Genomic DNA, 23,750 nt, shown 5'->3' on the forward strand with positions numbered 1-23,750 from the left:
TGCCTATTTTTCCACCCCCAGATTGCTGCATCTGAGGACAGTCTCACAGTAAACCTTTCTGAATGAAAAGATCCAAGGCCACCGTCAACTTTGGTGGCAGTTCAGCCATGGAGGCTGAGAACTGCAAGCCCTGGCCAGCTGGAAAGAGTCATTGATTTCTCATGTCAGCATTGACATGTGTTCCAGATGGTGTTTGGTTTTAAGCCCATCTGTATTGAGTCCTTCTGATTGGCTGTGCCCACCGTGTCACTGCCCTTTGCAGGCAGAAGCCTAGGTACCAGGCTGTTTCAGTACTATCCCCAGAATTCCAGCCTGATGGGCGCCTTTCAGCAACCACGACCCTCGGTGCCCAGCACTTCAGAAAACAGAGCACAACGGCATTGATAAAGTGAGAGCTTCATGTATCCAGAGCAAGCCTGACTTCAGCTTGTTTTCATGGAGTCTGTTAGCCTATTTCAGTCGGGTTTCGCATCTTTTAGGGCCAAATTCTTGGATGTAGAGCTCTAGAAATATCATTCCCTGCCCCCACCCCATCTTCTACCCCAATACCAAACATATCCCATTGACCCTTAAGTAAGTGGGTGTGTGCGTCAAAGCTGGTCAAAATGTTTTGTCTGTGTGATGTTGCCATAGCAACCAAGGGGCATCTCCTTGGTTTTCAAATGATTTGTTCAGCAGAATTAACTGTTGGTTTGGGAAGGAAAAACATTGCTTGGAGCTCAGCCAGCGGATGCTGAGCAGCCACTGGGTCACTCCTTCTCGCTCAGCTCTCAATGCCCCATAAGACCTCAGAGTCTCTGTTCCCTGTAGAGCCTTGGACTAGCCAGTGGCAGGCGATGGTTTTCTCTTTTAAACATTATTTTAAGCAACTTGGCTTTCTGTCCTCCTTTTGGGGAAGGCATAGAGCTGGCCCTTTTAGTAAGGAGACTCATGTTTGCTGTGCCCTCCAGCTAGGCCTCCATTCCAGCTGCCCACAGGCCCCTCCATGGCTCTCTGGGAATCTTCTTGCCTTTCTCCCAGAATAACTAGACCCTAGACCGACGGCTACCTGGGTTACAAGCCAGGCAAGGTTCAGCTCTTTCCTTCTGTTCTGCAGCCTGGAACAAATTCGAATTGTTTAATCTTTGAAGCCTCGAGTTTCCTGTCCTATAAAGTGGGAATGATAATAGCACACAGTTCATAAAGTGTGTGTGTGTGTGTGTATGTGTGTGTATATGTGTGTATGTGTGTCTGTATGTGTGTGGATGTGTGTGTATCTGTGTGTATGTGTGTGTGTGTGTGTGTGTGTGTGTGTGTGTGTGTGTGTGTGTGTGTGTGTGTGTGTACTAATAAGGGGATGGAAATACTGGCAAATCATAACTACACTGAAGTGGACAGTGTTTGTTCCAGGTGCTGCTTGAGTGCCCTGTAAATGCCCTTAGTTCACCTCCTTGTAGCCAGCAGGTGAGCTTGCTCCTTCCTCCTTGCCTCCTTGTGGGTTTCCATAGTGATGATGCTGACACCATCACTTAGTGGTTCACCTCTTTAAGGAGTAGAACACTTGGGAAATTGGGGGGAAATGCCAGTTCTCTCCTCCGCAAGTGGTAGCAACCCAGAATTTTGCATACAGCTTAGTAGACTGTGGGACCCAGAGGTTGGCCCAGTGTGTCCTTTAGGGGCTCCAGAGACCTCAGGATAACCCAACACCCCTCCCTCTTCTCAGAGCATACCCTTGCTCCTGACTTGACCTGTGGAAAAATGACAATACCCAGGTTTCCAAGACAGAGTCTGCACCTAAGTACAGACAAGGGGATGGCAGGACTTTGCAAACTTCTCCACGTTCCATGGGATGAAACTCCCACCATGGTGTTATGTGTAGTACCCTTATTCATGAGCGTAAGAGCTGAGTTGCTGCTACAAGAGGGGCGGGCACCTTAGCCCACCCAGGCCAAGCTTTCCCAAAGCCAGCACCCAGGGAGAGACAATGATGGAACTGAGGAAGGAGCAAGGCAGCCCCAGGCCACGGCAGCAACGGCTGGCTCTGGTCCTCCTCCCTCTTCCCTCTGTGATTGGATTAGGGATTCTTTTTCCTTCTGACCCCTGAGGTGGCAGTGCATATGCATCTTGAGGTCACCTGCCATGTCCCAGGGTATGTCGCCTAAGTTCTTAGGATCGGGACCATACCTGCTTCACAGCAGTGCTTTGCAGCTTCCACAAGATGACCTGTGGGCTGGATGTGGGTACCACTCTCCAGATAATGGGTCAAAGTAGAAACGTTGTCCCAGAAACATATCCAGGAGGGTGTCCAGCCCCATCCACCAGTCACTCCTGGCAGAGTCTCTTCTTAGCAGTGTGGCCCTGACAAATCCATTTAGTTTCACCTTTTCACCTCCTTCCCTGGAACGTATGAGTGAGAAAAAAGCCTCACAGATGGAGCGTCATATTTCCCTCACTGCTCCTGCCACCCAGGAGCCATACATCATTGAATGCAGTTCTCAACACCGTTGTGTTAGTTGCTTTTCTCATTGTTATGACAAATGCCTGACGAAGGCATCTAGGAAGGAAAGGGGGAAAGGCTTATTGGCTTGCAGTTTGAGGGCACAGTCTGTCATGGTGGCGCAGGCATAGAGGCAGGAGCTCAAGGCTGCTGCTCATGTTCCTGAATTCTGAGTAAGATGAATGCTGGTACTCAACTGATGCAATGTTGCTGTTCATATTGAGGTGAGTCTTCTGACCTCATTTAGCCGATGTAGAAGCTCCCACATAGAGATGCCCCTTTCCTTGGTGATGCTAAATTCCACCAAGCTGACAATATTAGCTATCACTATGGTTCTAAGACACAGTGATGATCTTAATCTATATTTGCATATGAAAACTGAGGATTTGAGGAACAGGTTGTTCACCAAGAAGAAGGGAGAATTGGGATCTTCACTGACATGGTGGAGAAGGGACATTCTTTTAAAAGTGCCTTCCTCCTCATCGGTCCTCATTCTCCATTTTATTGACCTTGGAGACAGGAGCTGTCAGGCTTAGCTAGGAGTAAGCAGGAAGGGAGGGCTCTTGATGTTTCTGGGAAAGGCCTGAGGTGACTTGACACTGAGAACTCACATGTTGCCATAGGCAGGTGGCCCCTGGTTGAGATGCCTCTGGGCGCCAGCACTCTCAGCCTCCTTCTCTACAGAGCTTCCTGGGCCCGAGGAGGGACACCTGTGACCAGATCAAATTTCTAGGCACGGTGACCGGGAGCCCTCCCAGCAGCTGCCAGCCAGCCTACCGCATGCCTTGGGAGTGTCTGAGATCCTTGGGCAGCTGAGTTGCCTCTGCCCAGGCTCCTGGGTCTATTTTTACATGGCCCAAAGGGCACACACATGCTACAGGTCCAAGAAGGAATGAGGGAACACTCAGAGGCCACTCAGAGTTTATAGCAAAATAGAAAGTCAGGACCAAGAGCAGCGGGAAGCACCCATGGATTTCTAGCCAGTGGCCATCCCACTGTCCTGCTTGGGTTTAGCTATTACGTTTTAAAGGTAGTAGCGCTCTCTCTCTCTCTCTCTCTCTCTCTCTCTCTCTCTCTCTCTCTCTCTCTCTCTCTCTCCTCTGTTTTGTTTTGTTTTATTATGGTCCATTTTATTTGTGTGTTTATGTGTTCGTGCGTGGGTCTGTGGATGAGTGAGTGCAGGTGCCCAGGGAACCCAGAAGTGTCAAGTTCCCAGGAGCTAGAGTTAGAGGTGGCTGTGAGCTGTCTGACTTGGGTGCTGGGAACTGAACTCAGGTCTGTTCAAGACTACTATTGGCTCTCTATTCCTCCTCTGCACTCTCAAGAGTAAGCTAACAGATCCTTCAGGATCCAGTTACTGTCCCCTTAGCCCCATCACTGGGCACCTCAAGGTGTATGAGGAAGGATGGGTGAGTCCAGGTTTCGTTCCTTCATATATATTATCTGGTCTCCAAGGGTGACCTTCTGCATGTCCTCTTTTGGGAAGCATGGCTGACATAATTAGGTGCTCGTTTTGTGTGTGTGTGTGTGTGTGTGTGTGTGTGTGTGTTCCCAGAGTCATCCTTATAGGAAGTGTGTATCTCTCACCTGAGCAAGCCAAGCCTCTGTCAGTTGGATGACTGACATACCACAGATGGTCAGTCTATGTCCAGGAGACAGACAAAGGAAAGAGCTGCTACAGGTGTGTTTGTGGTACAAGGTCTGCAATGTGTGTTATTCCTATTTCATCACCTTCAGCGAGGCATCAATTGGCATCCTGGGTATCAGCATGGAAGCTGCTTGTGTGAGTCCAGGGAAACTTAGTAATGTTCTAGAAACTTCTTTTTTTCTCTTGATTCTTTCTAGACTCGTCCAGGGAAACTTGTAATGTTCTAGAAACTTCTTTCCTTCTCTTGATTCTTCCTAGACTCGTCTAGAAGACTTGAATAGGAAACACCTCTTGTTGGGACCTCATTCTCAGCTTGAGTTCTTTTGTTGTTTTAAATAAGCATGCTGAGGCATCTGCATGGGATGCTACCAGACATTAATAGAAAGATGGCGACAATGACAAGCCACCATTCTAAGATGAGCCACTGTCGACATTGCGGTTCATTTTGGTCTCCTGACAGCTCTCAGGATGAGGAGTGTATTTGGTTCGTTCCATTAAGTTTAATAAGGAATCTGCACACTGGGCTGTGCGGGGCTGAGGTTCACATTAAAAAGCATCACCTCCCACCCTCCCTCTGCAGAGCTGTAGTTCCTAGTATTCTTCGGCTGTTTTTGTATTCACTGACTGGCCTTTTGCATACTCTGTGGAGGAAGACATGATTATAATGAAGGAAACTGAGGCAGACAGCAGCTGTGGAGCCTGTCCGGGGTCACCCAGCTCTGATAAGTGGTACCCTGATGCTCTCATACTAGAAGCCTGGCTGTAGCAAATCCCTTCATCATTACACATCATGTACATGGACAGTGATCGAAGAAAGAGGAGAACTGACTGCGACACAGAGGGATGGAAATCACATTGTCCTGCCACCCCTTACAGTGGCCTAAGCAGAGGCTCAGGGCGAAGAAAGCCGAGCATGGGCCGGAATGGGCAGGCCTGCCAGGTGTGCGATCTCGGCAGAGCCCAACTCTCTCAGAGGCAGCTTCTCTCTTGTAAAAAAGAATAACGGAAGCTGTTTCTAGGCAGGCAGGGAGGGGACAGAGGAGTCAATGTAAGGGGCTCATATCGAGTGTGCGTCAGATGGACATTCTCATTGCGTATGAACTCCCTGCTGATGTATACAACAAGGAGTTTCCTCATGCTTAGAAAGTAGGTACTCAGTGAAGCAAGGCTGAGCAAGGATCCCACATCTATGTGGCATCCTGATCCCCATGGCAGGTGTACATACTACTGTTTTGTAAGCTAAGGATTGTAACCTGGCATGGTTATCTAGGCAGGCCTGGGGGGCAGGGCACAAGGAAATCACAGAGCCTGATGGATACTATCCCTGACAGTTTTGGAGGCAGAGGAGGGGCCCATGAGCCATGGAATGCAGGGCTACTAGGAAAACAGGTCCTGCTGTAGGGACTGCTCAAATGGACACATCTCTGAAGCAGCATGAATCTGGCTCTCTGAAGCCAACATGGGAATTTGTGACCCACGTAAGTGACGGGTTGTTCAGAGCTGTTAAGCATGTGGTGCGTGCTCGCAGGAACATCTGGAAGCTAACACACTCTAGGATTCCAGCGCAGTGGCTTACCAGATCAGAAGGGAAATTCTGCAGGGTTCCTGACCACAGCTAGCCAGGCTGTTTCCTGCAGGGCAGTGCCTCCATTGTTTGTGTATATGAGGAAGGAGCTCTCCTCCACGCCTGCACACTTCAAGCAGGTACAGGCAGGAAGCCTATAGAACAGGCACAGCCTATTTCTGCTACATTCTCACATTCACCCCTACATCACAGGCACCCCAGACTCAGAACAGCTGTGGAAGATGGTGACACTTCACCAGAGCTTCTGGAGCTGATGGTGACAGATAGAGTTCTTATGTAAATGTAAGCTCCGGCATGGGCCATGCCCACACTCCCAACTCTCGTATTCTTGTCTTGTATTGATGTGATGTTTAAGCCATTTTTATGAAAGACTGACAGTATTTTATGTGTTATTAAATGACTCCAAAGCTCTGTCAGGCTTTCCTGTTTTCCTTCTCTTCACCTAGCTCCTGCCATTGGGCTAGCCAGGTTAGCCACGTTCAGTTCATGTTTCTCCTGGGGAAAAGCTAAGCTCTGAAGGATTGGACACTGGGGGCTTTCTCAGAGGCAGAGGCAAGGCTGCATGTCAGAGTTTATACTTTAAAACACTCAAAGATTTTTCTAGTCGCTTTAGGCCAAGAATTCTCCCGCTCTGTGTTTTCTCTTACAGCTTTCCAGTTTCACTTAAGTTTTTGTTTTTGTTTATTGTTTTAAATATTTCGAGACACATTTTCACCATGTAGCCAGGCTGGTCTGGAACCCACAAGCCACCCTGGCATCACAGCTGTATACCGCTACACCTAGTTCCCGTCACAGTTATGAAAGTATGTGAAAAGACACCAAAGTAGCAGGCTACTCGGGTTTGGCAAAGCCTCTTAAGTAAGGCTTCTCAAACTTCAGTGAGCATGAGGAGCCTGCTAAATGGAAGCTTCTAGGTCTGGCCCTGCAGCTTTTAGCTCTAGGGGTCTGGGAGGAGTCGGGGAGGCGACCACCTTTCCAGGTTCCCATGAGACGCTCAGGCTGCCAATCTCAGAGCCCACATGCTCAACATTGTCTCGGAGCCAAGAGAAAAGCCTCCGTGGGGCATAATGGCACACAAATGTAATCCCAGTACCCCAGGAGGCTGAGACAGGAGGATTGCCATGAATCCAAAGCCAGACGGGGTAGCAAGACTGTCTCACAAAATATTTTAAGAAAAAGAAAGAAAAGAGAAGAGAAAAAAAAAAATCCTCTCTGGAGATGTACCTGTTCAAATATGCTTCTAAGCACAGTATCTGTTCATCAGGGTGTTCAGATGTTTTGAGTTGACAGTGTTTCCAGAAGGTTTGCTGAAGTCTAGCACAGTGCCTGTGCTGGTGCTCTTTTAGAACATGTAGCATGATTTGGACAGCTCTTTTTCTTTCTTTCTTTCTTTTTTTAAGATTTATATAGTATGTATATAGTATTTTGCCTACACGTAGGCCTGCAGGCCAGAAGAGGGCATCAGATCTCATTACAGATGGTTGTGAGCCACCATGTGGTTGCTGGGAATTGAACTCAGGACCTCTGGAAGAGCAGACAGTGCTCTTAACCACTGAGCCATCTCTCCAGCCCTTTAAGAACACTGCATATTCTAAGCTGAGGCAGTCTGACTTCTACCTGTCTATGGCCGTGGTCTCATGGAAGTGGCCTCCCTACTGGACCTGGTTCCGTGGTCTTTAGGAGTCTTCATTTGCTCTGTGGATATATTCTAGGGTCCTAATGTATGTTTGTCTTGTAATTCCCATGACATAAAAGCACATTTTACAAGAGACTTGTCACATTTTACATGCTATTTGTTTTTCTTTTTCCTTCATATTTATTTATTTTTTGAGGTGTGTGTGTGTGTGTGTGTGTGTGTGTGTGCGTGTGCATGCACGCACGTGCATGTGTGCACACTTGTACGATGATGCATGTTTGGGGTCCAAAGACAAACTTTCAGAATAAAATATAGTTCTTTCTTTCCAGTCAGGGATCAAGCTCAGGTCAGGGTTTCCAGGGTTGGCAGAGGTCGCCTTTACCTGCTGAGCCATCTCACTGCCCCCTACGCTGTATGATCATAGCAAAGCTTTGTGATACAGACAAAACATTTTCATCTTTTTCAGCTCACTGTATTCCGCACCAGACATGAGTGGCTTTGCAGGCAGATGCCTTGTCCCTGGTACTTGGTAAATGCTCAGTGGAAATCTAAGGGGGATAGTCTTCTCACACCTATGCCAGGCCTGAGGTGTTGGGAGTGGTAGCTGGTAACCTGGTGCTCAGTGAGGCTGGGGCACTGGTGTATGCCAGGGTGATGGCACGGGGGTCGGGTGGGTGTGCAGCGTGCCTCAGACCTTCCTGAGCAGAATGAGGACGCCAATGATGATTTATAAGCATTTGGATTATGGTTTGTATAAAAGCCATCTGGGCCTCGCGCTTGGGCCCACCTCCCTGCGTATGTCTTCATGGAGTTCTTATGTTCAGCCTAGCATCAAAGGACTGCTTTCTGTGTGTGTGGTTTTAAAATTCTTTTTTCTTTTTATATGTCCATGAAACAGAACTTAGCGAGGGGTGCCTGTTTGCACTTGAAGGCATCCGCCGCCTAAGTGTGCGCATGAGAACTGTGGGGCCCTGTGTTCAGTTGAGCAGAGGTAGAGGATCGTGGCCTGCAAGTCTCAAGTGCAGAATCAGAAGAACTTGAAAACACAAAACAAAACAAAACAAAACGAAAAACACCTGTTGTTCCTAGTTAAATGAAAATCATAAAAAGTGACGCAATGCTTTGGCAGAAGGATATTCAATCAGGCCACAACGAGTTAGCTCTTTATGGCAAAAAATTGGCTAAAACTGGGCAGCAGCTACTCCCTCTGGGCAGATGTGGACTGGATGTGTGAGGTTCACCATCTCCACCTTCCTCCCCTCCCCCATCCTCCCAACCCCCCCACCCCTCCCTTAAACTGTTACAGATCAAACCCAGGCTCTTGACAGTGCTAGGCCAGTGTTCTCTACTGAGCTACATTGCTGGCTCTCCATTCCCTCTTGTACCCAGACTCTTCTATTGCTTTGTTGCCTTGTTTATTCCCCAGCACATATTTTGATGCCCCCAAACTCTTACATCCTTGCAAGTATTGTGAACTTTGGGGAGTTTTGCTTTGTGCGCGTTTATTTTCTTTTGCTGTGATGAAATGCCCTGACCAAGAGCAGCTATAGGAAGAAAGGGTTTGTTTTGCTTTGTAGTTCCAGAAAGATAGAGTCACTCATAGTGGGAAAGTCACAGAGCAGGGCTCCGAGGCTCACCTGGCAGTCAGGAAGCAGAGAGATCACGTTTCATCCCTGCACAGGAAGCAGAGAAAGAGAGAACAGGGATGCAGCTAAGCTATAAAACCTCAAAGCCTACCCCCAATGACACACTTCCTAGCATAAGGCTCCATCTCTTAAAGGTCTTATAACTTCCCCAAGAAGCATCTCTAACTGGGGACTACATGTTCAAATACATGAGCCTAGAGGGAACATTTCTCATTCAAACCTCCACAAGAGTCTATCAGTGTCCGCCCCCCCCCCCCCCAAGGATTTAACTTGCTTCTGCTTCTGAAGGGTTAAAATACCGTGAATGAACTTGAAAACCTTCTAGAGGGAAACTGCCTTCCTCTGTAAAATGTCCTTTCAGGGTACAGGTTGGGTTTGGCCTGGATGGATGGCGCCTTCCTGACAGTTGCCTTGTTATGTTGCTGAAGACACAAATGGGAAAGTGGCCCGTGGAGTGCTCGGGGCTTAGCTCGAGAAGCGCTTGCTGTTTGGTTGTTAGTACCCTGTGTTTGCACAGGGAAGTACAGTTTACAAAACACTTCTGTTTAATAACTGCACTTTAGGAAGGCACACACTCAGTGTCTGTCTCCCCATCTGTGAGGCCAACAGTGGAATTGTCTACCTTGCCCAAAGATGGACAAGAGAGAGTGACCAGCCTATGATTGTGATGACTGGTGCCCGCTTTGACCATTTCAAGTGTTTCAATTCTCTGCCCACCATTAAATTTTTCCTGTAGCAATGCCTCAGGTGAGAGGGTTGCCCATGCTGGTGTATAGACACTGTGATGTTGACATGGAGTCGGAGTGTGTGGCACAGCCCACCTGAAATCTCATCTCTGTGTTACCTCCTCCTGGAGGAATCTCAAAGCCAAGGAGCCTCATCTTGACCTGGGCCACTGCAAGGTTATCAGAGTTCACCTTGGATTGGAGTCTATGATGAGAGAGGACTCAGAAGAAAGCCTTCCCTCGCCCCACTATTTTTGAAAAAATGATTGCATAAGCAAAGCAAAAGGCCCTTCAACTCTAACCCTAACCCTGAGTGTGTGAATGTGTGTGTGCACGCACACATGCATGCAATGGTTCTTTTTGGTAGAGGGGAAGCTCAGGGATGCTGGCTTTTATCTAACCACCAGAAATCTTCCTACAGTCTAGGTTGAACTCATTCCTGGATATTTGATCTGTCTTGGGGCTTGGGGAATTGAATTTCCTTTTGAACCATATAGCTGGCTGACCAGCAAGCCCAGGGGTCTCCTTGTCTCCACCTCACCAGTGCTGAGATTTCAAGGGCATAACACACAGTCTGGCCCTTTTCTGGTTTCTGGGGTTGAACTCAGGTCTTCATGGTTCATGCAACCCCTTCCCCAACTGAGCCATCTGCCCATCCCTGGACCTCTGTCGTCATGTGCTGTGTGTAACTGTTCTTATAGGACGCCTTTGAGAAGGACTTTTAGGGAGTTGGTTCTGATTTGCTCTGTTCATGAGTCCATATAGAGTGGACTGTTTTCATGGTCACCCAGCAGTTAATCATACTTGTTGGAGTAGCCATGGGGAGCAGATGGGCCCTGCCTTCTTAGAGCACTGAGAAATAGACGACAATACAAGAAATAGTCAGTATTCATGGGCTTTGGGTTTTTCTTTTTTTTAAAGCAAACATGAACTTTCTAAACAATAAGTGAAGATTTTATTTGGCTCAACTGTAGGTTTGCACGAAGATATAAATAACAACAGAGATTAGCATTCTATGAGAAGCCACTGTTTCCGCACAGGTGCACTGGGGATCGTGTCGCCTTGGGAACTTCAAGGGTGTCCTGCAATGGACGCCTTCCATGTCCGGGGTACTTTCCTCTTTCAGAGACTGCTGCACGTCTCTGACATGCTGGTTCTCTGTGAGCGGAATTAAGAACTATTTCAATTATTCATACTATTTAAACGATTTCTGTTCTCATAGTTTCTGACTGAGTGGCATCTGGCCTTATTCACACTTGAGAGTTTACACGCACTGGTCGAACCTAGTATCTTGGTATGAGGTATCTTGGATGTGACTTACAAAAAATTCCCAGGTAAATATTATCAGCGATGGTGTATACTTCAAACCTAACCCCTCAGCTATACGTACAAACAGTTTTGGGGATAAAGCGAAGATGTGTCCTCTGTTCAGCATTGTTGTTCTGCCTTGTGGTGGCCTAAGTGTAGGTTTATAAACACGCAGAGATACAAGAAACGGAAGCAGGAGCACATGGCTAGTTTTAAGTATGTAAGTTGGCTCTAACAGTGCTGTGCCTGTGAGCTTATGGAGGGGTTGTTTGCTTGAAGATAGCACATGCCCAATAGGCCAGCTCTTCCTTGAGGGAAGGACAGCACTGTTCTGTCTGTTAATGTGCTGTCTGCACCTAGGCTATGGCCTGGAAGAGAGCAGGTGTTTAGCCAGTGTCTTTCAAGGACCGTGTGAGACCTCTAAGTCCCTTCAGACAAGATTCCTCTGCAAGTGTCCACCATCCCATGCTTCCTTGTGTTTGGAGTACTGTATGTCATGATTTTCTGGTTAAAATTTGGTTTTGTTCCTTCTCTCAGAATAAAGCCAAAGGGTTCTGCAAAATACTATCTACAATTTTATGTAAATTTGCTTTACTGAGTTAGCTTTTCCATTACTGTGACAAATTCCTGAGATGATCAGCTTACAAAGAGAAAAGTTTTTGGGGGCACTCTGATTTGGAGATTTCACTCTACATCTGGTATATCCTGTTGGTTCTGGGTCTACAGCAGGACAGCAGATCATGGCGGGGACACACCACATGGGGCAAAACTCTCCTCCCGTCAAGGGTACCAGAAAGTGAAAAAGCCTTAGGGAAAGGCATGTCTACCTGGCCCCTTAAAAGCATACTCACAATGACTAGACCACCCACTAAGCCCTATACCGAATGGGTTCCACCTGCCAATAGCACCTAGCTGGGGGTGTGTGAAAGCCTTTTGCACATTTCAGTGGCATTTCAGATCCAAACTATAGTGGTCACTCACATTGTATATGATTTCTCCTCATTGACTTAATTGTCACATCTGTCTATCTATCACCGCTCCTGCCATGCCTTTGAACCTCAGGGACTTGATTATCTTAACAGCTGAAGGTTTGTGCCTTTGACTGACACCTCCCTGTTTCCTCATCCTCCGCCATCGCCCCTTGGCCCTTGTCAGTTTTCTCTTTGTCCTCTGTTCTTCACTTGGAATTCTTGACTTTTCAGAGTGCCAGTATTATAGCGTCAGCTGTTCACTTGACACAGCCTAGAGTCACCTGGGAGAGAGGGAATCTCAACAGAAAAGTTGAACAGCCCATGCTGGCCTGTGCCTCTCTCTGTGAGGCATTTTCTTAACTGCTCATTGAGGAAGGCCCAGCCCACAGTGGGTGGTGCTATCTCTTGACAGGTGGGCCTGGGATGAACAAGGAAGGCAGTGGCTAAGCAAGCCAGAGGGAGCAAGCAAGCTCTGAAGCACCACTCCATGCAGTCTGAACGAAGCTTGCAGTCTGCTTCAGTTCCTGCCTTGAGCGCCTGCCTTAGTTTCCCTTCATGATGGACTGTTAATGCATAAGCCAAATAAATCCTTTCCTCCCAAGTTGCCCTTGGTCATTGTTTGGACACAGCCACCGAAAAGCAAAGATGAACAAGGGATGAGTTGGAGCAGGAAGGAGGAAGAGCAGTGTTCTCAGCGGATGCCCAGGGCACGGTTGTGCTGTGTGAAGATCTGCACCACGAGGGACTTGCCTCTGCCATCCATGGAACGGGACAGAGCTCACCTCTGGGAGCCTCCAGGGTGAAGGCTGGCGTTAGCACCTTTGTCAGGCTCCATTTGTTTCAAGGGGGACTATGGAAAGTTAGAAAACCCTAGGAAATTGAAATAGTCTAGGCAGTTGGGGAGACACAATGGAAAAAGATAGTCACCGGAGGAATCTGAGATGCTTGGTTTCAGTTTTTCCCCCCCTCTAGAGTTTTCTTTTACCCATATGGACTAACCCATTTTGCTGAAACATCAGAAAAACTCCTCTAAAGCGTCTACCCTCCCCCTCCCTTTTTTTTATTCAAGGAATTCTTGACAGCATCTTGGAAAGCGAATGTTATAAAGATTGTAAATGGTATGGTAGATAATGTTGCCAAATCACAGGAAAGAGCTGGGCAAGGCAACAGAGCAAGAAGAGAAACAGGCGGACAAGGGGCAGTGAGCCACACCCAGCCCCATTCCCACTTTCTCAGGCTTCCCAGTTTCAAGCCCACTTAGATAAACTGTCTTGGCTGTAAGGCAGCTTTGATATCTGATGACAGCGGCTGGGGCCTGACATAGAGCTTAAGTTGACTTTTTTTTTAGGTTAAAAAATTGACTGGGCATGATATGCCTATAATCCAATACTAGGAAGGGGGGCAGGGTAAACTACTGTGAGTTTGAGGCCAGCCTGGACAATAGAGTGAGACTTTGTCTCAAAACCAAAACAAAACCAAAACAAAAAAACCCAGGGCTGGTGAGGTAGTTTCTGTGCAGCCTGGAGACCTGAATTTGATCCCCAGCAGGCATGTAAAAGTGGAGGGAGAGGACTGGCTCTACAAAATCTCCTCTGACCTCCACATGTATGCTGTGGCACACATGCTCAAACACAAACGTGTGTGCGCACATGTACACACACTATTAATCAGTTTTTTTTAATCTTTAGAAAGAAAAAAATATAACAATGAAAGGTGCTAGTAACTTGCTTTTAAGTGTGTAGCAACCATTTGTACATCTTTGAGACACGGCCTGGTGTTTTCAGTATTTATGCACTGATCGTCTTGATTACAAACTAGCCTTCAACTTGAACATGAATGTCTTTCTTTGAGGAACAGCTTTCCCATTCTCATGTCCAGCTGCTCTGATTACATAAAAGTGTTTACTCTTGTCACCCTTCTTTGTGACAGGAGACCAGAACTCATGACCCCCCCCCCACCCCCCGCCTGCCCAATCTGGTCATGACTTTGTACCCACAAACCATCCCTAAAAGTTGATTGACAAGTAGCCAGGCAAGCAGCAGCTGGCTGATCTACAGAAGTTCAGGCCCGGATGCTCCCTGTTTTTTTTTTTTCTGTCTAGGAAAACATCGACAATGGACATGTGGTCCCTCACGTCTAAAGTACCCTTCTGAAATCAAAACTCTGTGTGAGCTTCTCTGGGGTCACACTGACGGAGGTGGGAGGAAACATAAGTGAAGCTGGCAGGGCAGGTGCCTGGCAGTCCCCTTAGCCTGTACCAGAAAGGCAGCAGCCCCTGGGTGACCAGTAGTTAGGAGGGCATGTCCCTAAAGTGTAGTTTGTTTGTTTAAAGTTGATATTTTATTTATTTGTTTGTTTATTGTTACCAGGAATAGAAATATACTTTGTCTTGTATGTCTCGGGTCCTTGGGAACCCTGACTAGCGAGAGACTAGAGAACGGAGAATGCATGCCTGGGAGGACAGGGTTCTGGAGGGCTGTGTGCATGCTGATAGAGTGGCACCAAACTGCTCCTTATGTACAGCACCCAGGGGAGGGGCCGAGCAGTCTTCCCGGGCTATAAACCGAGGCGGAGAAAGCTGCGGTTGCTAGGTGTACACACCGACCAGTCCTTCGTAAGCTCCTGGACTTGGACAGAGCAAGGGTCTGCCTCTCTGAGTCTGACCCATATGGAGAATGACTTTCCCAGTCTCCCATGGGTCTGAGGCCTCGAGTCCTCAGCATGGCCCTTCCCATGTCAAAAATACCCATTATCTCAAGTCTTCGCTCGCTCAGGGGTGCCTCTGTGCCCTACAGAAGTGAGGACAGGTCATCAGAGGCGTGTGGTAACCTTTAGAGAGGAAACGGTGCTTGTGCATGGGATCAGATACTGAAGGCTACTTCTGTGCTTTCTCATCTCTGTTCTAGTCCAGAATCCCTGGAGCCTCGTGTGGAGGCTGTGGCTGGAGCCATGCCCAACACAGAATATCCCATTCTCAGGCTTGCTGGAAAGGAGGTGGCTGCAGTTGCCTTGGTGATGGGGCAGGATGCAGTCCTGACAAGGCTTCTTGCCCCAAGTGATGGAAAGGTCCTGCCTTCCCTCCCTCCCCATCTCTGCCCCTTCAGTCAGGAAGTATTAAGTGCTATGTTGAGGACCCTCTCAGGGCCACATCAATAAGCAAAGCTGATGAGACATCCCTGGCCCTGACCTGGCATGCTGCCACTTCCTTGGGAAACATTTGCCAGACTGCCCATGGCTAGATCTTCTTCCAGCATGCATGCTCCCCACATCTCCTTTTTTGTTACTACCATGGCAGCTTGTCATCTTGTCCTTACGTGTGCACTACTGAATGTTTGCTCGCCTACATTGCACTTATAGGCCCTACGAGGTCAGAGGTCACATATGTTTCTTTCACTAATTGTATATCCATGCCCAGCACATTCCCCACTACCCAGTGTTGCTCAGTACATGTGAGTGAGTGAGTGAGTGAGTGAGTGAGTGAGTGAGTGAGTAAATGGCCTATTATTTTTATTTTACTTTATATATGTGAGTATACACCTTCCCTCCTTGCCTACCCCTGTCTCTTCCTTAGGCTTTAACACAATTTCCCCTTCATTCTTTGAGTCAGCCAAAGTGCCCACTATGTAGGGATCCCTCCCAGGGCCATATCAGTAAATGACTGTACATGTGTGAGTGCACGTACTCATGTGCCGCAGTGCACATGTGAAGAGGACTGCTTTCCTTCCACTGTGGGATCTGGAGCTGAAACTCCAATCATTGGGATTTGGTGGCAGAGGCACCTTTATGCACTGGGCCATCTTGACAGCTCAGCGATGGCTATTTTTGATGGCAAGTAGCACCATCAGAAATACAGAAATAAACCTACCCCCCCCACACACACACAAAAGCAAGTCATTTGAGCTGATTTTAGAAGTCACACTGTTTTTTGAGTGACAGAACTTGCATATTCAAAACTAGCCTTGCCTAGGATCTAGCCATCTTGTGATTTTTTATAAAACGTGCCTACAACCTGGCTTGACTTTGGTGCATTGGGCCGTTGCTCTCTTTCAGAGTGGAGAGCACTAAGGGCCACAGTGAGAAGCTTATATGGGACGGCCAGGGCCCCATCCTGCCAGAGGCGCCAAGCTCCAGGAGAGAGTGTTGTCTTCGCTTGCATTTAGCATTTAGCATTTTCATTTGTTTTGCACTTGTCTGTGCTGGTATTCAGAGAACGATGTTGCCACAGCAACCACTACAACAGATGGCATTTGATCAGTGTCTAAGCTAAGGAGGAGATAGACAACAGTACTTCCTTCGTGGTTTGCATATTTGTTAGCATGAGACCCAGTCAAGCCTTGATCCTGACTCGCATAGGAGCTCTTTTGTTTGTTTCTCACTATATATCCCAGGCTGTCCTGCAACTTGCTATATAGACCAGGCTGGCCGTGAACTCACAGACATGCCTCTGCTTTTGCCTCTCCAGTACTGAGATTAAAGGTCGTTCTGCTTTACAGTGTGTGGACGTCTGGGTACTGTCACGCACACATAGCTGTGGAGGTAGCTCTGAAAACCTGAAGCACAGACACTGTAAAGAACCTATTCAAGTTGCAGGTGGTGAGAAAGGGCTGCTCAGGGTGATGGCGGATGGTGAGAAAGGGCTGCTCAGAGTGATGGCTCTACTACATTTGGCTCCAAATAGCAGGATTCTGGGCAAGGGCATCCGGGCCTTGGTCTGTTTCTTTTTCCTGCCCCATCCTTCAGACAGTCACCTGCTGCTTTCAGGCCTCTAGGCCACATGGTGGCCACTGTGCTGCTCTTGCAACCTCAGCAGATGCTGCCCACTGGACAATACCATCCTAGAGCTCTTGACCCATCACTATGACAACAGTTACAAAAAGCCTCTTCACCCATCCCCAGTCCCCTTAGGCAATACTGGAATGTCAGACTTTAACACAGATTTGTTTTCTCTTAGCTAATTTTGGAAAGTGGTTTATATTGGCTGCGCCGTGCTAATGAACAGTTCTGGTCATATTTACATACTTTTCTTGTTAAGAGTCTCTTTTCCCTCTCTCTGCCTCCCAGTGTTAACATGATCCTCGGCTCACACTGGGTGTCTGGATCACACATGAGCCTGGAGTCTCTTTAGAGATGGCACGAGGGCGTCTTTGCGCTATAATGAGCCCGGGGATGGTGCTGGGGCGGGGTGCTGGCATGCAGTCTCAACAGCTGCCTAGGAGCTGGGTTGCTCACCTGTGCTGTATTTGGAGGAAAACCTAAAGGTACATTGTAATCATGAGAGGACCAGGATCAAAGCAGCAGGCCCGGCTTCTGATCTCGTTCCAAACGAAGCCTGACCCCTTCCTGCTCCTCAACCTCGCTGTGTTCCTGGGGTGCAGATGAAAAGAGTGAGGGTCCCAGCCCCCTTGTCAGGAGTGATTTCTGGCCCCAGAAGAACATGATTAAAGCGTGCGTTTGTGACTTGAGCAATTTTTTTTTAACTCCTCTTGTGCAGAGTTCGGAACACTGGGAACAGTTTCAAGGTACTTCTAGGCTTGTGTGTGACCTCACCACGGTGGCCCAGTTTTCATTTTCTCATCTAAGGCTCTCTGGGAGTGCGGTTCAGCCTTCTGGGTGTTGTCCCTTGGGTTTTCTTCTGCCCTTCCTGTTCACCTAAGGAAAGACGTTTCAGCTGTTTCCCCTGACTCATGTGCTTTGGGGGATTCAGGGTGGGCATGGGATGGCTTTGTGGACCCTCAAAGAAGAGGAGTAAATGGCTGCAGGCCCCTGAGCAAGACAGGAGGGCCTCCTGGGTGCAATTCCCAGCCCTTTCACTGAGCCTGGCCTTAGCTTCCTTGCTTCACTTTCCCCGTCGTGGGGTCCTCACTAAAATCAATAGCATCCAAAGAATGGAGGAGCCCAAGGGCTGACACCTGCACAGCCAGGCTGACTGACGGAATGAATCATTCAGTTTGAGGATTCTTAGCCTCACACTGTTGGTGCATAATTCTTCTCTGGAGAGTAAGGATTATCTTCCTGCTATATGCAGGAGAGGGCAGTCCTGTACACAGTAGGACTGTCGTTGACCTCTACCTACTAGGTGGCTGTCGACACCCCTCCCCCCACCCGCATGAGTGGCCGCCTCAGATGGTGCCCATAGAGCGATGACTTCTCTTCCACTCTTTCTCCCCACCCAGTGAAGGAGGGCTGACTGACATTCTACAAAAAGAATGGTAGAAGTTCAAAAACATTAACTAAGAAGAAAGTGTGCCTTGTTATAACTTATTTATCCTTCTCATAGAACCGCGTGCTATAAGGAATCCTAGCAGACGGCTGAATTGAAAGGCAGAAGGGGCCTGCCATGTGCTGTGCACACTTGATGCTGTGTGCACTGAGTGTTCTGTACATGTGATGGATAACTGTGTTTCCCGATCTTTGAAAAGAGAGTTCCGTGGAAGTACAGTATTGTAGTATGTGTTTCCTCTCTCTCTCTCTCTCTCTCTCTCTCTCTCTCTCTCTCTCTCTCTCTCTCTCTCTCTCCATCCTGCCTCCCCCTCATTTTTTCTGTACTTTCACATTGTTATTTAGCCTTACTACATGACCCTTTCTAGGGTAAATATTGACTGTACTACATTTAAATTTTGCATTAACAAGAATTCAACAATAGACAATTTTTTTTTCTCTTTTCCCGTGGGGGATATAATTACCTAAGCTTCTTCTGTCAATCACATGCAAGACAAAGACACTCTATTAAAGAAGTTGCATGGGATTATAAAAAGGGCAGCTATGGAAGAATGTGGGTGTGCAATATGTGTGATTATTGGCCTGCGTGTATGCATGCATACCACACATGTTCCTTCTACCTGTAAAAACCAGAAGAGGGCATCAGATCTCTTGGAAGCAGAGTTGATGACAGTTGCAATACACTGAACCCAGGTCCTCTGGAAGAGAAGCTCTGAGCCACTGCGCCATCTCTCCAGTTCTTGCTGGCTTTCAACTTCCAATTCTCCTGCCTCTAGCTCCCCCCCCCCACCCCCGCAAGTGCTTGGATTACAGGAGCGTATCATAATACTCAACAAATGCCATGCTTTTATTGTGGTTCCAAACCGATGGTGGCTTGGACTGGAGATGGTCACACATACCCGTGTTACCATACCCCTGGTACCAGCTAATCCAAAGACTGAGGCAGGAGGCTTGCTGGAGAGGTTCAAATTTATCCTGGGCAACATAAATAATAAATATGTGTGTATATACATACATATGTTCCATATATTTGTATGTTCGTGGATATGATGACAGTGCCTCTTTGAGGGCTCGCAACCTTCCATTAATTGTTTTGCTGTACAAATAGCAGAAGCAAGCCATCACAGACAGTATTGTCTCTCATGGCTAATATTCTCTCTTTCAAGCAGGATTTTGTAATAGGGTAAAACAGTGTTTGGAAATGTAATTTTTATTATACTCATAATTGGGAGCAGATTACCCTATACACACCATGTGCCAGGGCACAGGCAGCGATCTCTTTCTCTCTCCCTGCTTTCCCCTCCCCTCCAAGATGATAGGACCTGGTGGTCTCATGACTGTACAGCAGCAATGTGTCTAGTGAGAGCCTCACAGTTAGCTGGGTATTTGCAAGGAGAGGGAACCTGAGCTTTGTTTTATAAGTGCTTGAAGAGAGTCACTTCTAGCTGGCGCCTGTGTGATCTCTTCTTTTTCTTTTCTTTCTTTCTTTCTTTTTCTTTTTCTTTTTCTTTCTTTTTTTTTTTTGTTATTATTGGGTTTTGTTTGTTTGTTTGTTTGTTTTTCTTTTTCAAGACAGGGTTTCTTTGTTACACAGAGCCCTGGCTAGCCTTGAACTCATAGAGATCCGCCTGCTTCTGCCTCCCAAGTACTGGGATTAAAGGTGGCCGCAACCATGCTCAGCTTGTGAGGGCTCTTCTAAGATGGCACAGTTTCAGCCAGGTGTCCCACAGTCTATTTAATGAGGTAGTGAGGTGGCTCTCACTATGATTAAACAGTGCCACCATCATTATGAGAGCCACCATTACTTTGAGACCATGATGAAAGCAGGGAAATTGTTAGATGTTATAATACACTCCCCAAATTCAAGACCTCTGGAGGTAGAAGCAGATCTAGAGACTGGGGTGGAGAAGGAACATGCAGTGGGTAGCAGAGTGGCCACAATCTTCATAAAGACCAGCACAGTGCCAGGCTACACACGGATTAGAGCTCTTAGGATAAAACACTTCTCACTGGCTGTGGCTCTGGGAACTATAGACACATTGCTTGAGGACGGGGGAGGAGAGCAGTATGTTCACTGTGAGAGACAGCCCTTTGTTAGTTTAGAATCAACTCCGTAAACACTGGTTTGAGTGCATACAAACACTGAAGGCGTCTGGGAAATCCTGTTGCAGGAATTCATTTGTGGATGCAAGTGGAATGGTTACTGTGTGGTTCGAGTTCTGTGAAATCCAAAGATTGTTGTACCCAGTCAAAAGTTGTTTCTTTTACTCTTGGTCACCAGAGACATCCATCAGGCCAAAATACTCTCCTATAAAACAGAAAGTAATTAGGCCTGACAGCTGAAGTCAAATCAGACCTTTGGGGATGACCTGATTGCTTTTTGTTCAAGGCCTGACATCGATTTGCCCTTGGCCTTGGTGTCAACGCTAGCAAACATGGGCAGCCTCCCAGACTCTGGCTGGTGGCTCTATCCTTGCCACAGAGAGGACAAAGGACAGGGCCATCCCAGAGGTCATGGGCCTCTGTGATCACCTACAATGCCTGCCAGGCTGAGAATTCTGTGGGTAAACACTGACTCCTGCTGAACCTGCCACTCACCACTTGGACATTTGACTGCCTGCATCTTTAGTGACTGGAAATTTCTCCCAGCAGCTGGGAGACTGGGTGGGTCTATCAGTTTCTCTGTGTAACTGGCAACTGCTCTGGTTTGAGGATCACACTGTGGCGACATTGATCAAGATGAGAGATCCCATTCCACCCTGGTTATTTTTGGCATCTGTGAGCAATCCAAGGCCTCGGCTTCTGGCACCGTGCGGTTGGGATATTAAGTAACTGCTTCCTGTGCGTGTACAGACAGCGCTTTGAGAGTCCTAACCTTGCTGCATCTATCTCATTGGTTGTTTTGAGTGCATTCTGCTTGCTGTTGGTTCCTCGTGAGGGTGTCTGGAGAAAGCCGAATGGGTATTAAATATGTCTTGTGCTTTCCCCCCTTTTAGATTGAAAACATAGATGCCTGCTTGAATTTCCTGGCAGCTAAGGGAATCAACACCCAGGGGCTGTCTGCAGAAGGTGAGTCAGAGCCCACGCCTTTTCATCAGTCGCAAGGCCCACCTGTTTCCTAACAATCACGCAGTGAAGACCAGGGGTGCCGGTGGGCTGTCCTGGTTGGGTGTCCTTTCAGGCTGGGTTGAGGATACTAATTTTCTGACAGCTCACACATGACTCTTAAGAACACAGCCCCATGTGCATGCCGTGTCTGCATGCCAGAGAGGGCTCAGGTGGAGAGAGAGAGAGAGAGAGAGAGAGAGAGAGAGAGAGAGAGAGAGAGAGAGAGAGAGAGAGAGAGAGAGAGAGAGACAGCGTGTGGAGAAGAGCCTGCTTGGACCTCACTGGTTTCTGTTGCTGTGGTGCAGCAGGTTATCAACCAGCCATTATCTATGGGCAAGAGAACGTTTAAGTTCAACCACTCGGCGCCCCGGGGGGACCCGCTTAGTCCTTAGTGATGGCACCTTAACCTTGCTCTTGAAGACAGAGAGAGCGAGGTTTGTGAACACACTACCACCTTTTAACCTCCTGATTAGTTTTTAATTAACTCGGATTTGGTGGCTAATTAGCACCAATAATGTCGGCTGGTGGTTTGGTGTTAGATGGGGGGTAATGGTTTGGAGCCAGCTAGCCATTATTTTCAGCTTCCTCAGACGACACCTCCATCTGGAATCTTCTCTTTCTCTGTCTCTCTTCCTCTCTTCCCCCCCAATCTCGCGCTCTCTCCCCTTCCCCTCCCCCACCCCCTGGTTGTAAACACAGGCAGCTGCCAGCTCTAAAGCTGCCATAGGCCAGGCATCTTCCCAACCTAATCAGGCTGCACCTGCCTCCAATTTTCCTGGAACAGGTAAAGCAGTTGGGGCGTTCCAATTGCTCCTGCTAGCATAGCAGGAGTGTGCTCTGAAAAGATGCAGGGGGAGCATTGGCCCTGGAAGCTGGGGTGGGGCTCAGGGGAGCCTTGAGGCTGGACTCCACAGATAGAGCAGGTAAGTTTGTAGACCTCATGGCTTCTACGTGCATGGGTTTATGCCTGTGTCTGCCAAGAGGGGAAAGCTTGGGTCTTCTGGCTGTGTTCCTGAGCTGTTGCTTCCTCCATGTTGGGGGGTGGGTGGCTTCTGGGCATAGTGTGCCTGTCTGTAAAGTGTGTCAGAAAGGGGTTGTAATTCTCCTTTTGCCAAGCATGGCCTTGGACAGGCCCTGGTCACCCCATTCCGTGAGTCTCGGGAGCAGCTTGGCCAACCTTAATCTCAGGACTTACAGGAGGATCCTTAGAAAATTGCTGCACCTACACTGTGGGCCTTGTCTCTGTGGACTTCGTGTTCACTGCTGGGACCTACAGAGTTCGGTAGTAGACACAAATTCAGTGTACAGGATGTTCCCCTATGCTATTCCTGTGCTGACCAGTAGGTGGCAGAACACATTCCTCTCAGTGTGTGGGAATGGTGCAGGCCTCTGTCCTCCCAGGAGAGCACCTGCAGGGACTTTCCCAGAATTGACAGTGCTATGGTCTTGCCTCCTCCCTGGGCCTGGAGGTGAACCCTGGCCCTAACTAGCTGTTCGTTGTCTGCCTTGCTGCTCCATTTGTTCTCCCATCTGCCCTTCCTCTCTATACTCTAAGGCATAGACGTCTACCCAGGAAGCACTTACTGAACAAATGCCAACTGTGCTCTGGTGGGCCTATCAGCATTGGCTCCAAATCTCATGCTTGGAGCTGGGATTTGCAGTTTACTGATGGAGAGACTGGCTGGAAGCTGTAATGAGTGGGCCTTGAGGAGACGGCTCAGTGGGTAAACTATTCTTGGCGCAAGCATGAGGACCTGAGCCAGAACCCATGTAAAAAGTTGGCCATGGCATCTCAGGCCTTGCCTATAAACCGAGGAAGGTGGAGGTTGGTGACAGGAGCATCCCTGGGGTTTGGTGACCAGATAATTCACCAGTTGATAAGCTTCGGGTTCAGTGATGAGAGGCTCCGTCTCAAAAACCAAAATGGAGAGTGATGGAGGAAGACATCAGAGGTTGGCTTCTGCAGGTTCTTCCGCACAGTGCATTTGGATGTACACATGTGTGGACGCGTGCGCGCGCGCGCGCGCACGCACACACACACACACACACACACACACACACAGTGACGTCTCTGGTAAGTGTCTATTCACCTTGGAAAAGCTAGAAAGACACAGCCTTATTTCTGGGAATATTCCCGGACTGTCCAAGCAGGTCATCTGGGTGTTGTTGTTGTTGTTGTTGTTTTGCTTTGATTTTTAAAGCTGCACTGAGCACTGTACTTCCAACAAGCATAGCTCTTATAAGTCACAATCAACTTGTAGACCTAGGTGCCCCAGAAGCACCCAGTGTGCTCAGCCCTCAATGGTATTTACCTCATTCTTGACCCCTGCTTCTCCATCACAGGGGAAGATGGACTCAGGGCCTGGAGGAGCAAAGCCCAGGTAGTCTCAGAAAGCCTGCTCTCCCTGGAACAGGTTGTCAGATATGA

General features: G+C 48.1%; 1 protein-coding gene across 2 annotated transcripts in view; it reads left to right on the forward strand.

Moving 5' to 3' along the window:
• Nucleotides 1-23,750, forward strand: part of Nav2 (neuron navigator 2) — a 363,149-nt gene that overhangs the window by 132,315 nt on the left and 207,084 nt on the right. For both annotated transcript variants that reach the window (XM_051148610.1, XM_051148608.1), the window contains exon 4: nucleotides 21,211-21,283. In XM_051148610.1, coding sequence (XP_051004567.1) covers nucleotides 21,211-21,283 — 73 coding nt within the window. The remainder of the gene's footprint in view (nucleotides 1-21,210; nucleotides 21,284-23,750) is intronic.

The sequence above is a fragment of the Acomys russatus genome, chromosome 7, assembly GCF_903995435.1.
Source record: "Acomys russatus chromosome 7, mAcoRus1.1, whole genome shotgun sequence".
NCBI classification, from domain to species: Eukaryota; Metazoa; Chordata; class Mammalia; order Rodentia; family Muridae; genus Acomys; species Acomys russatus.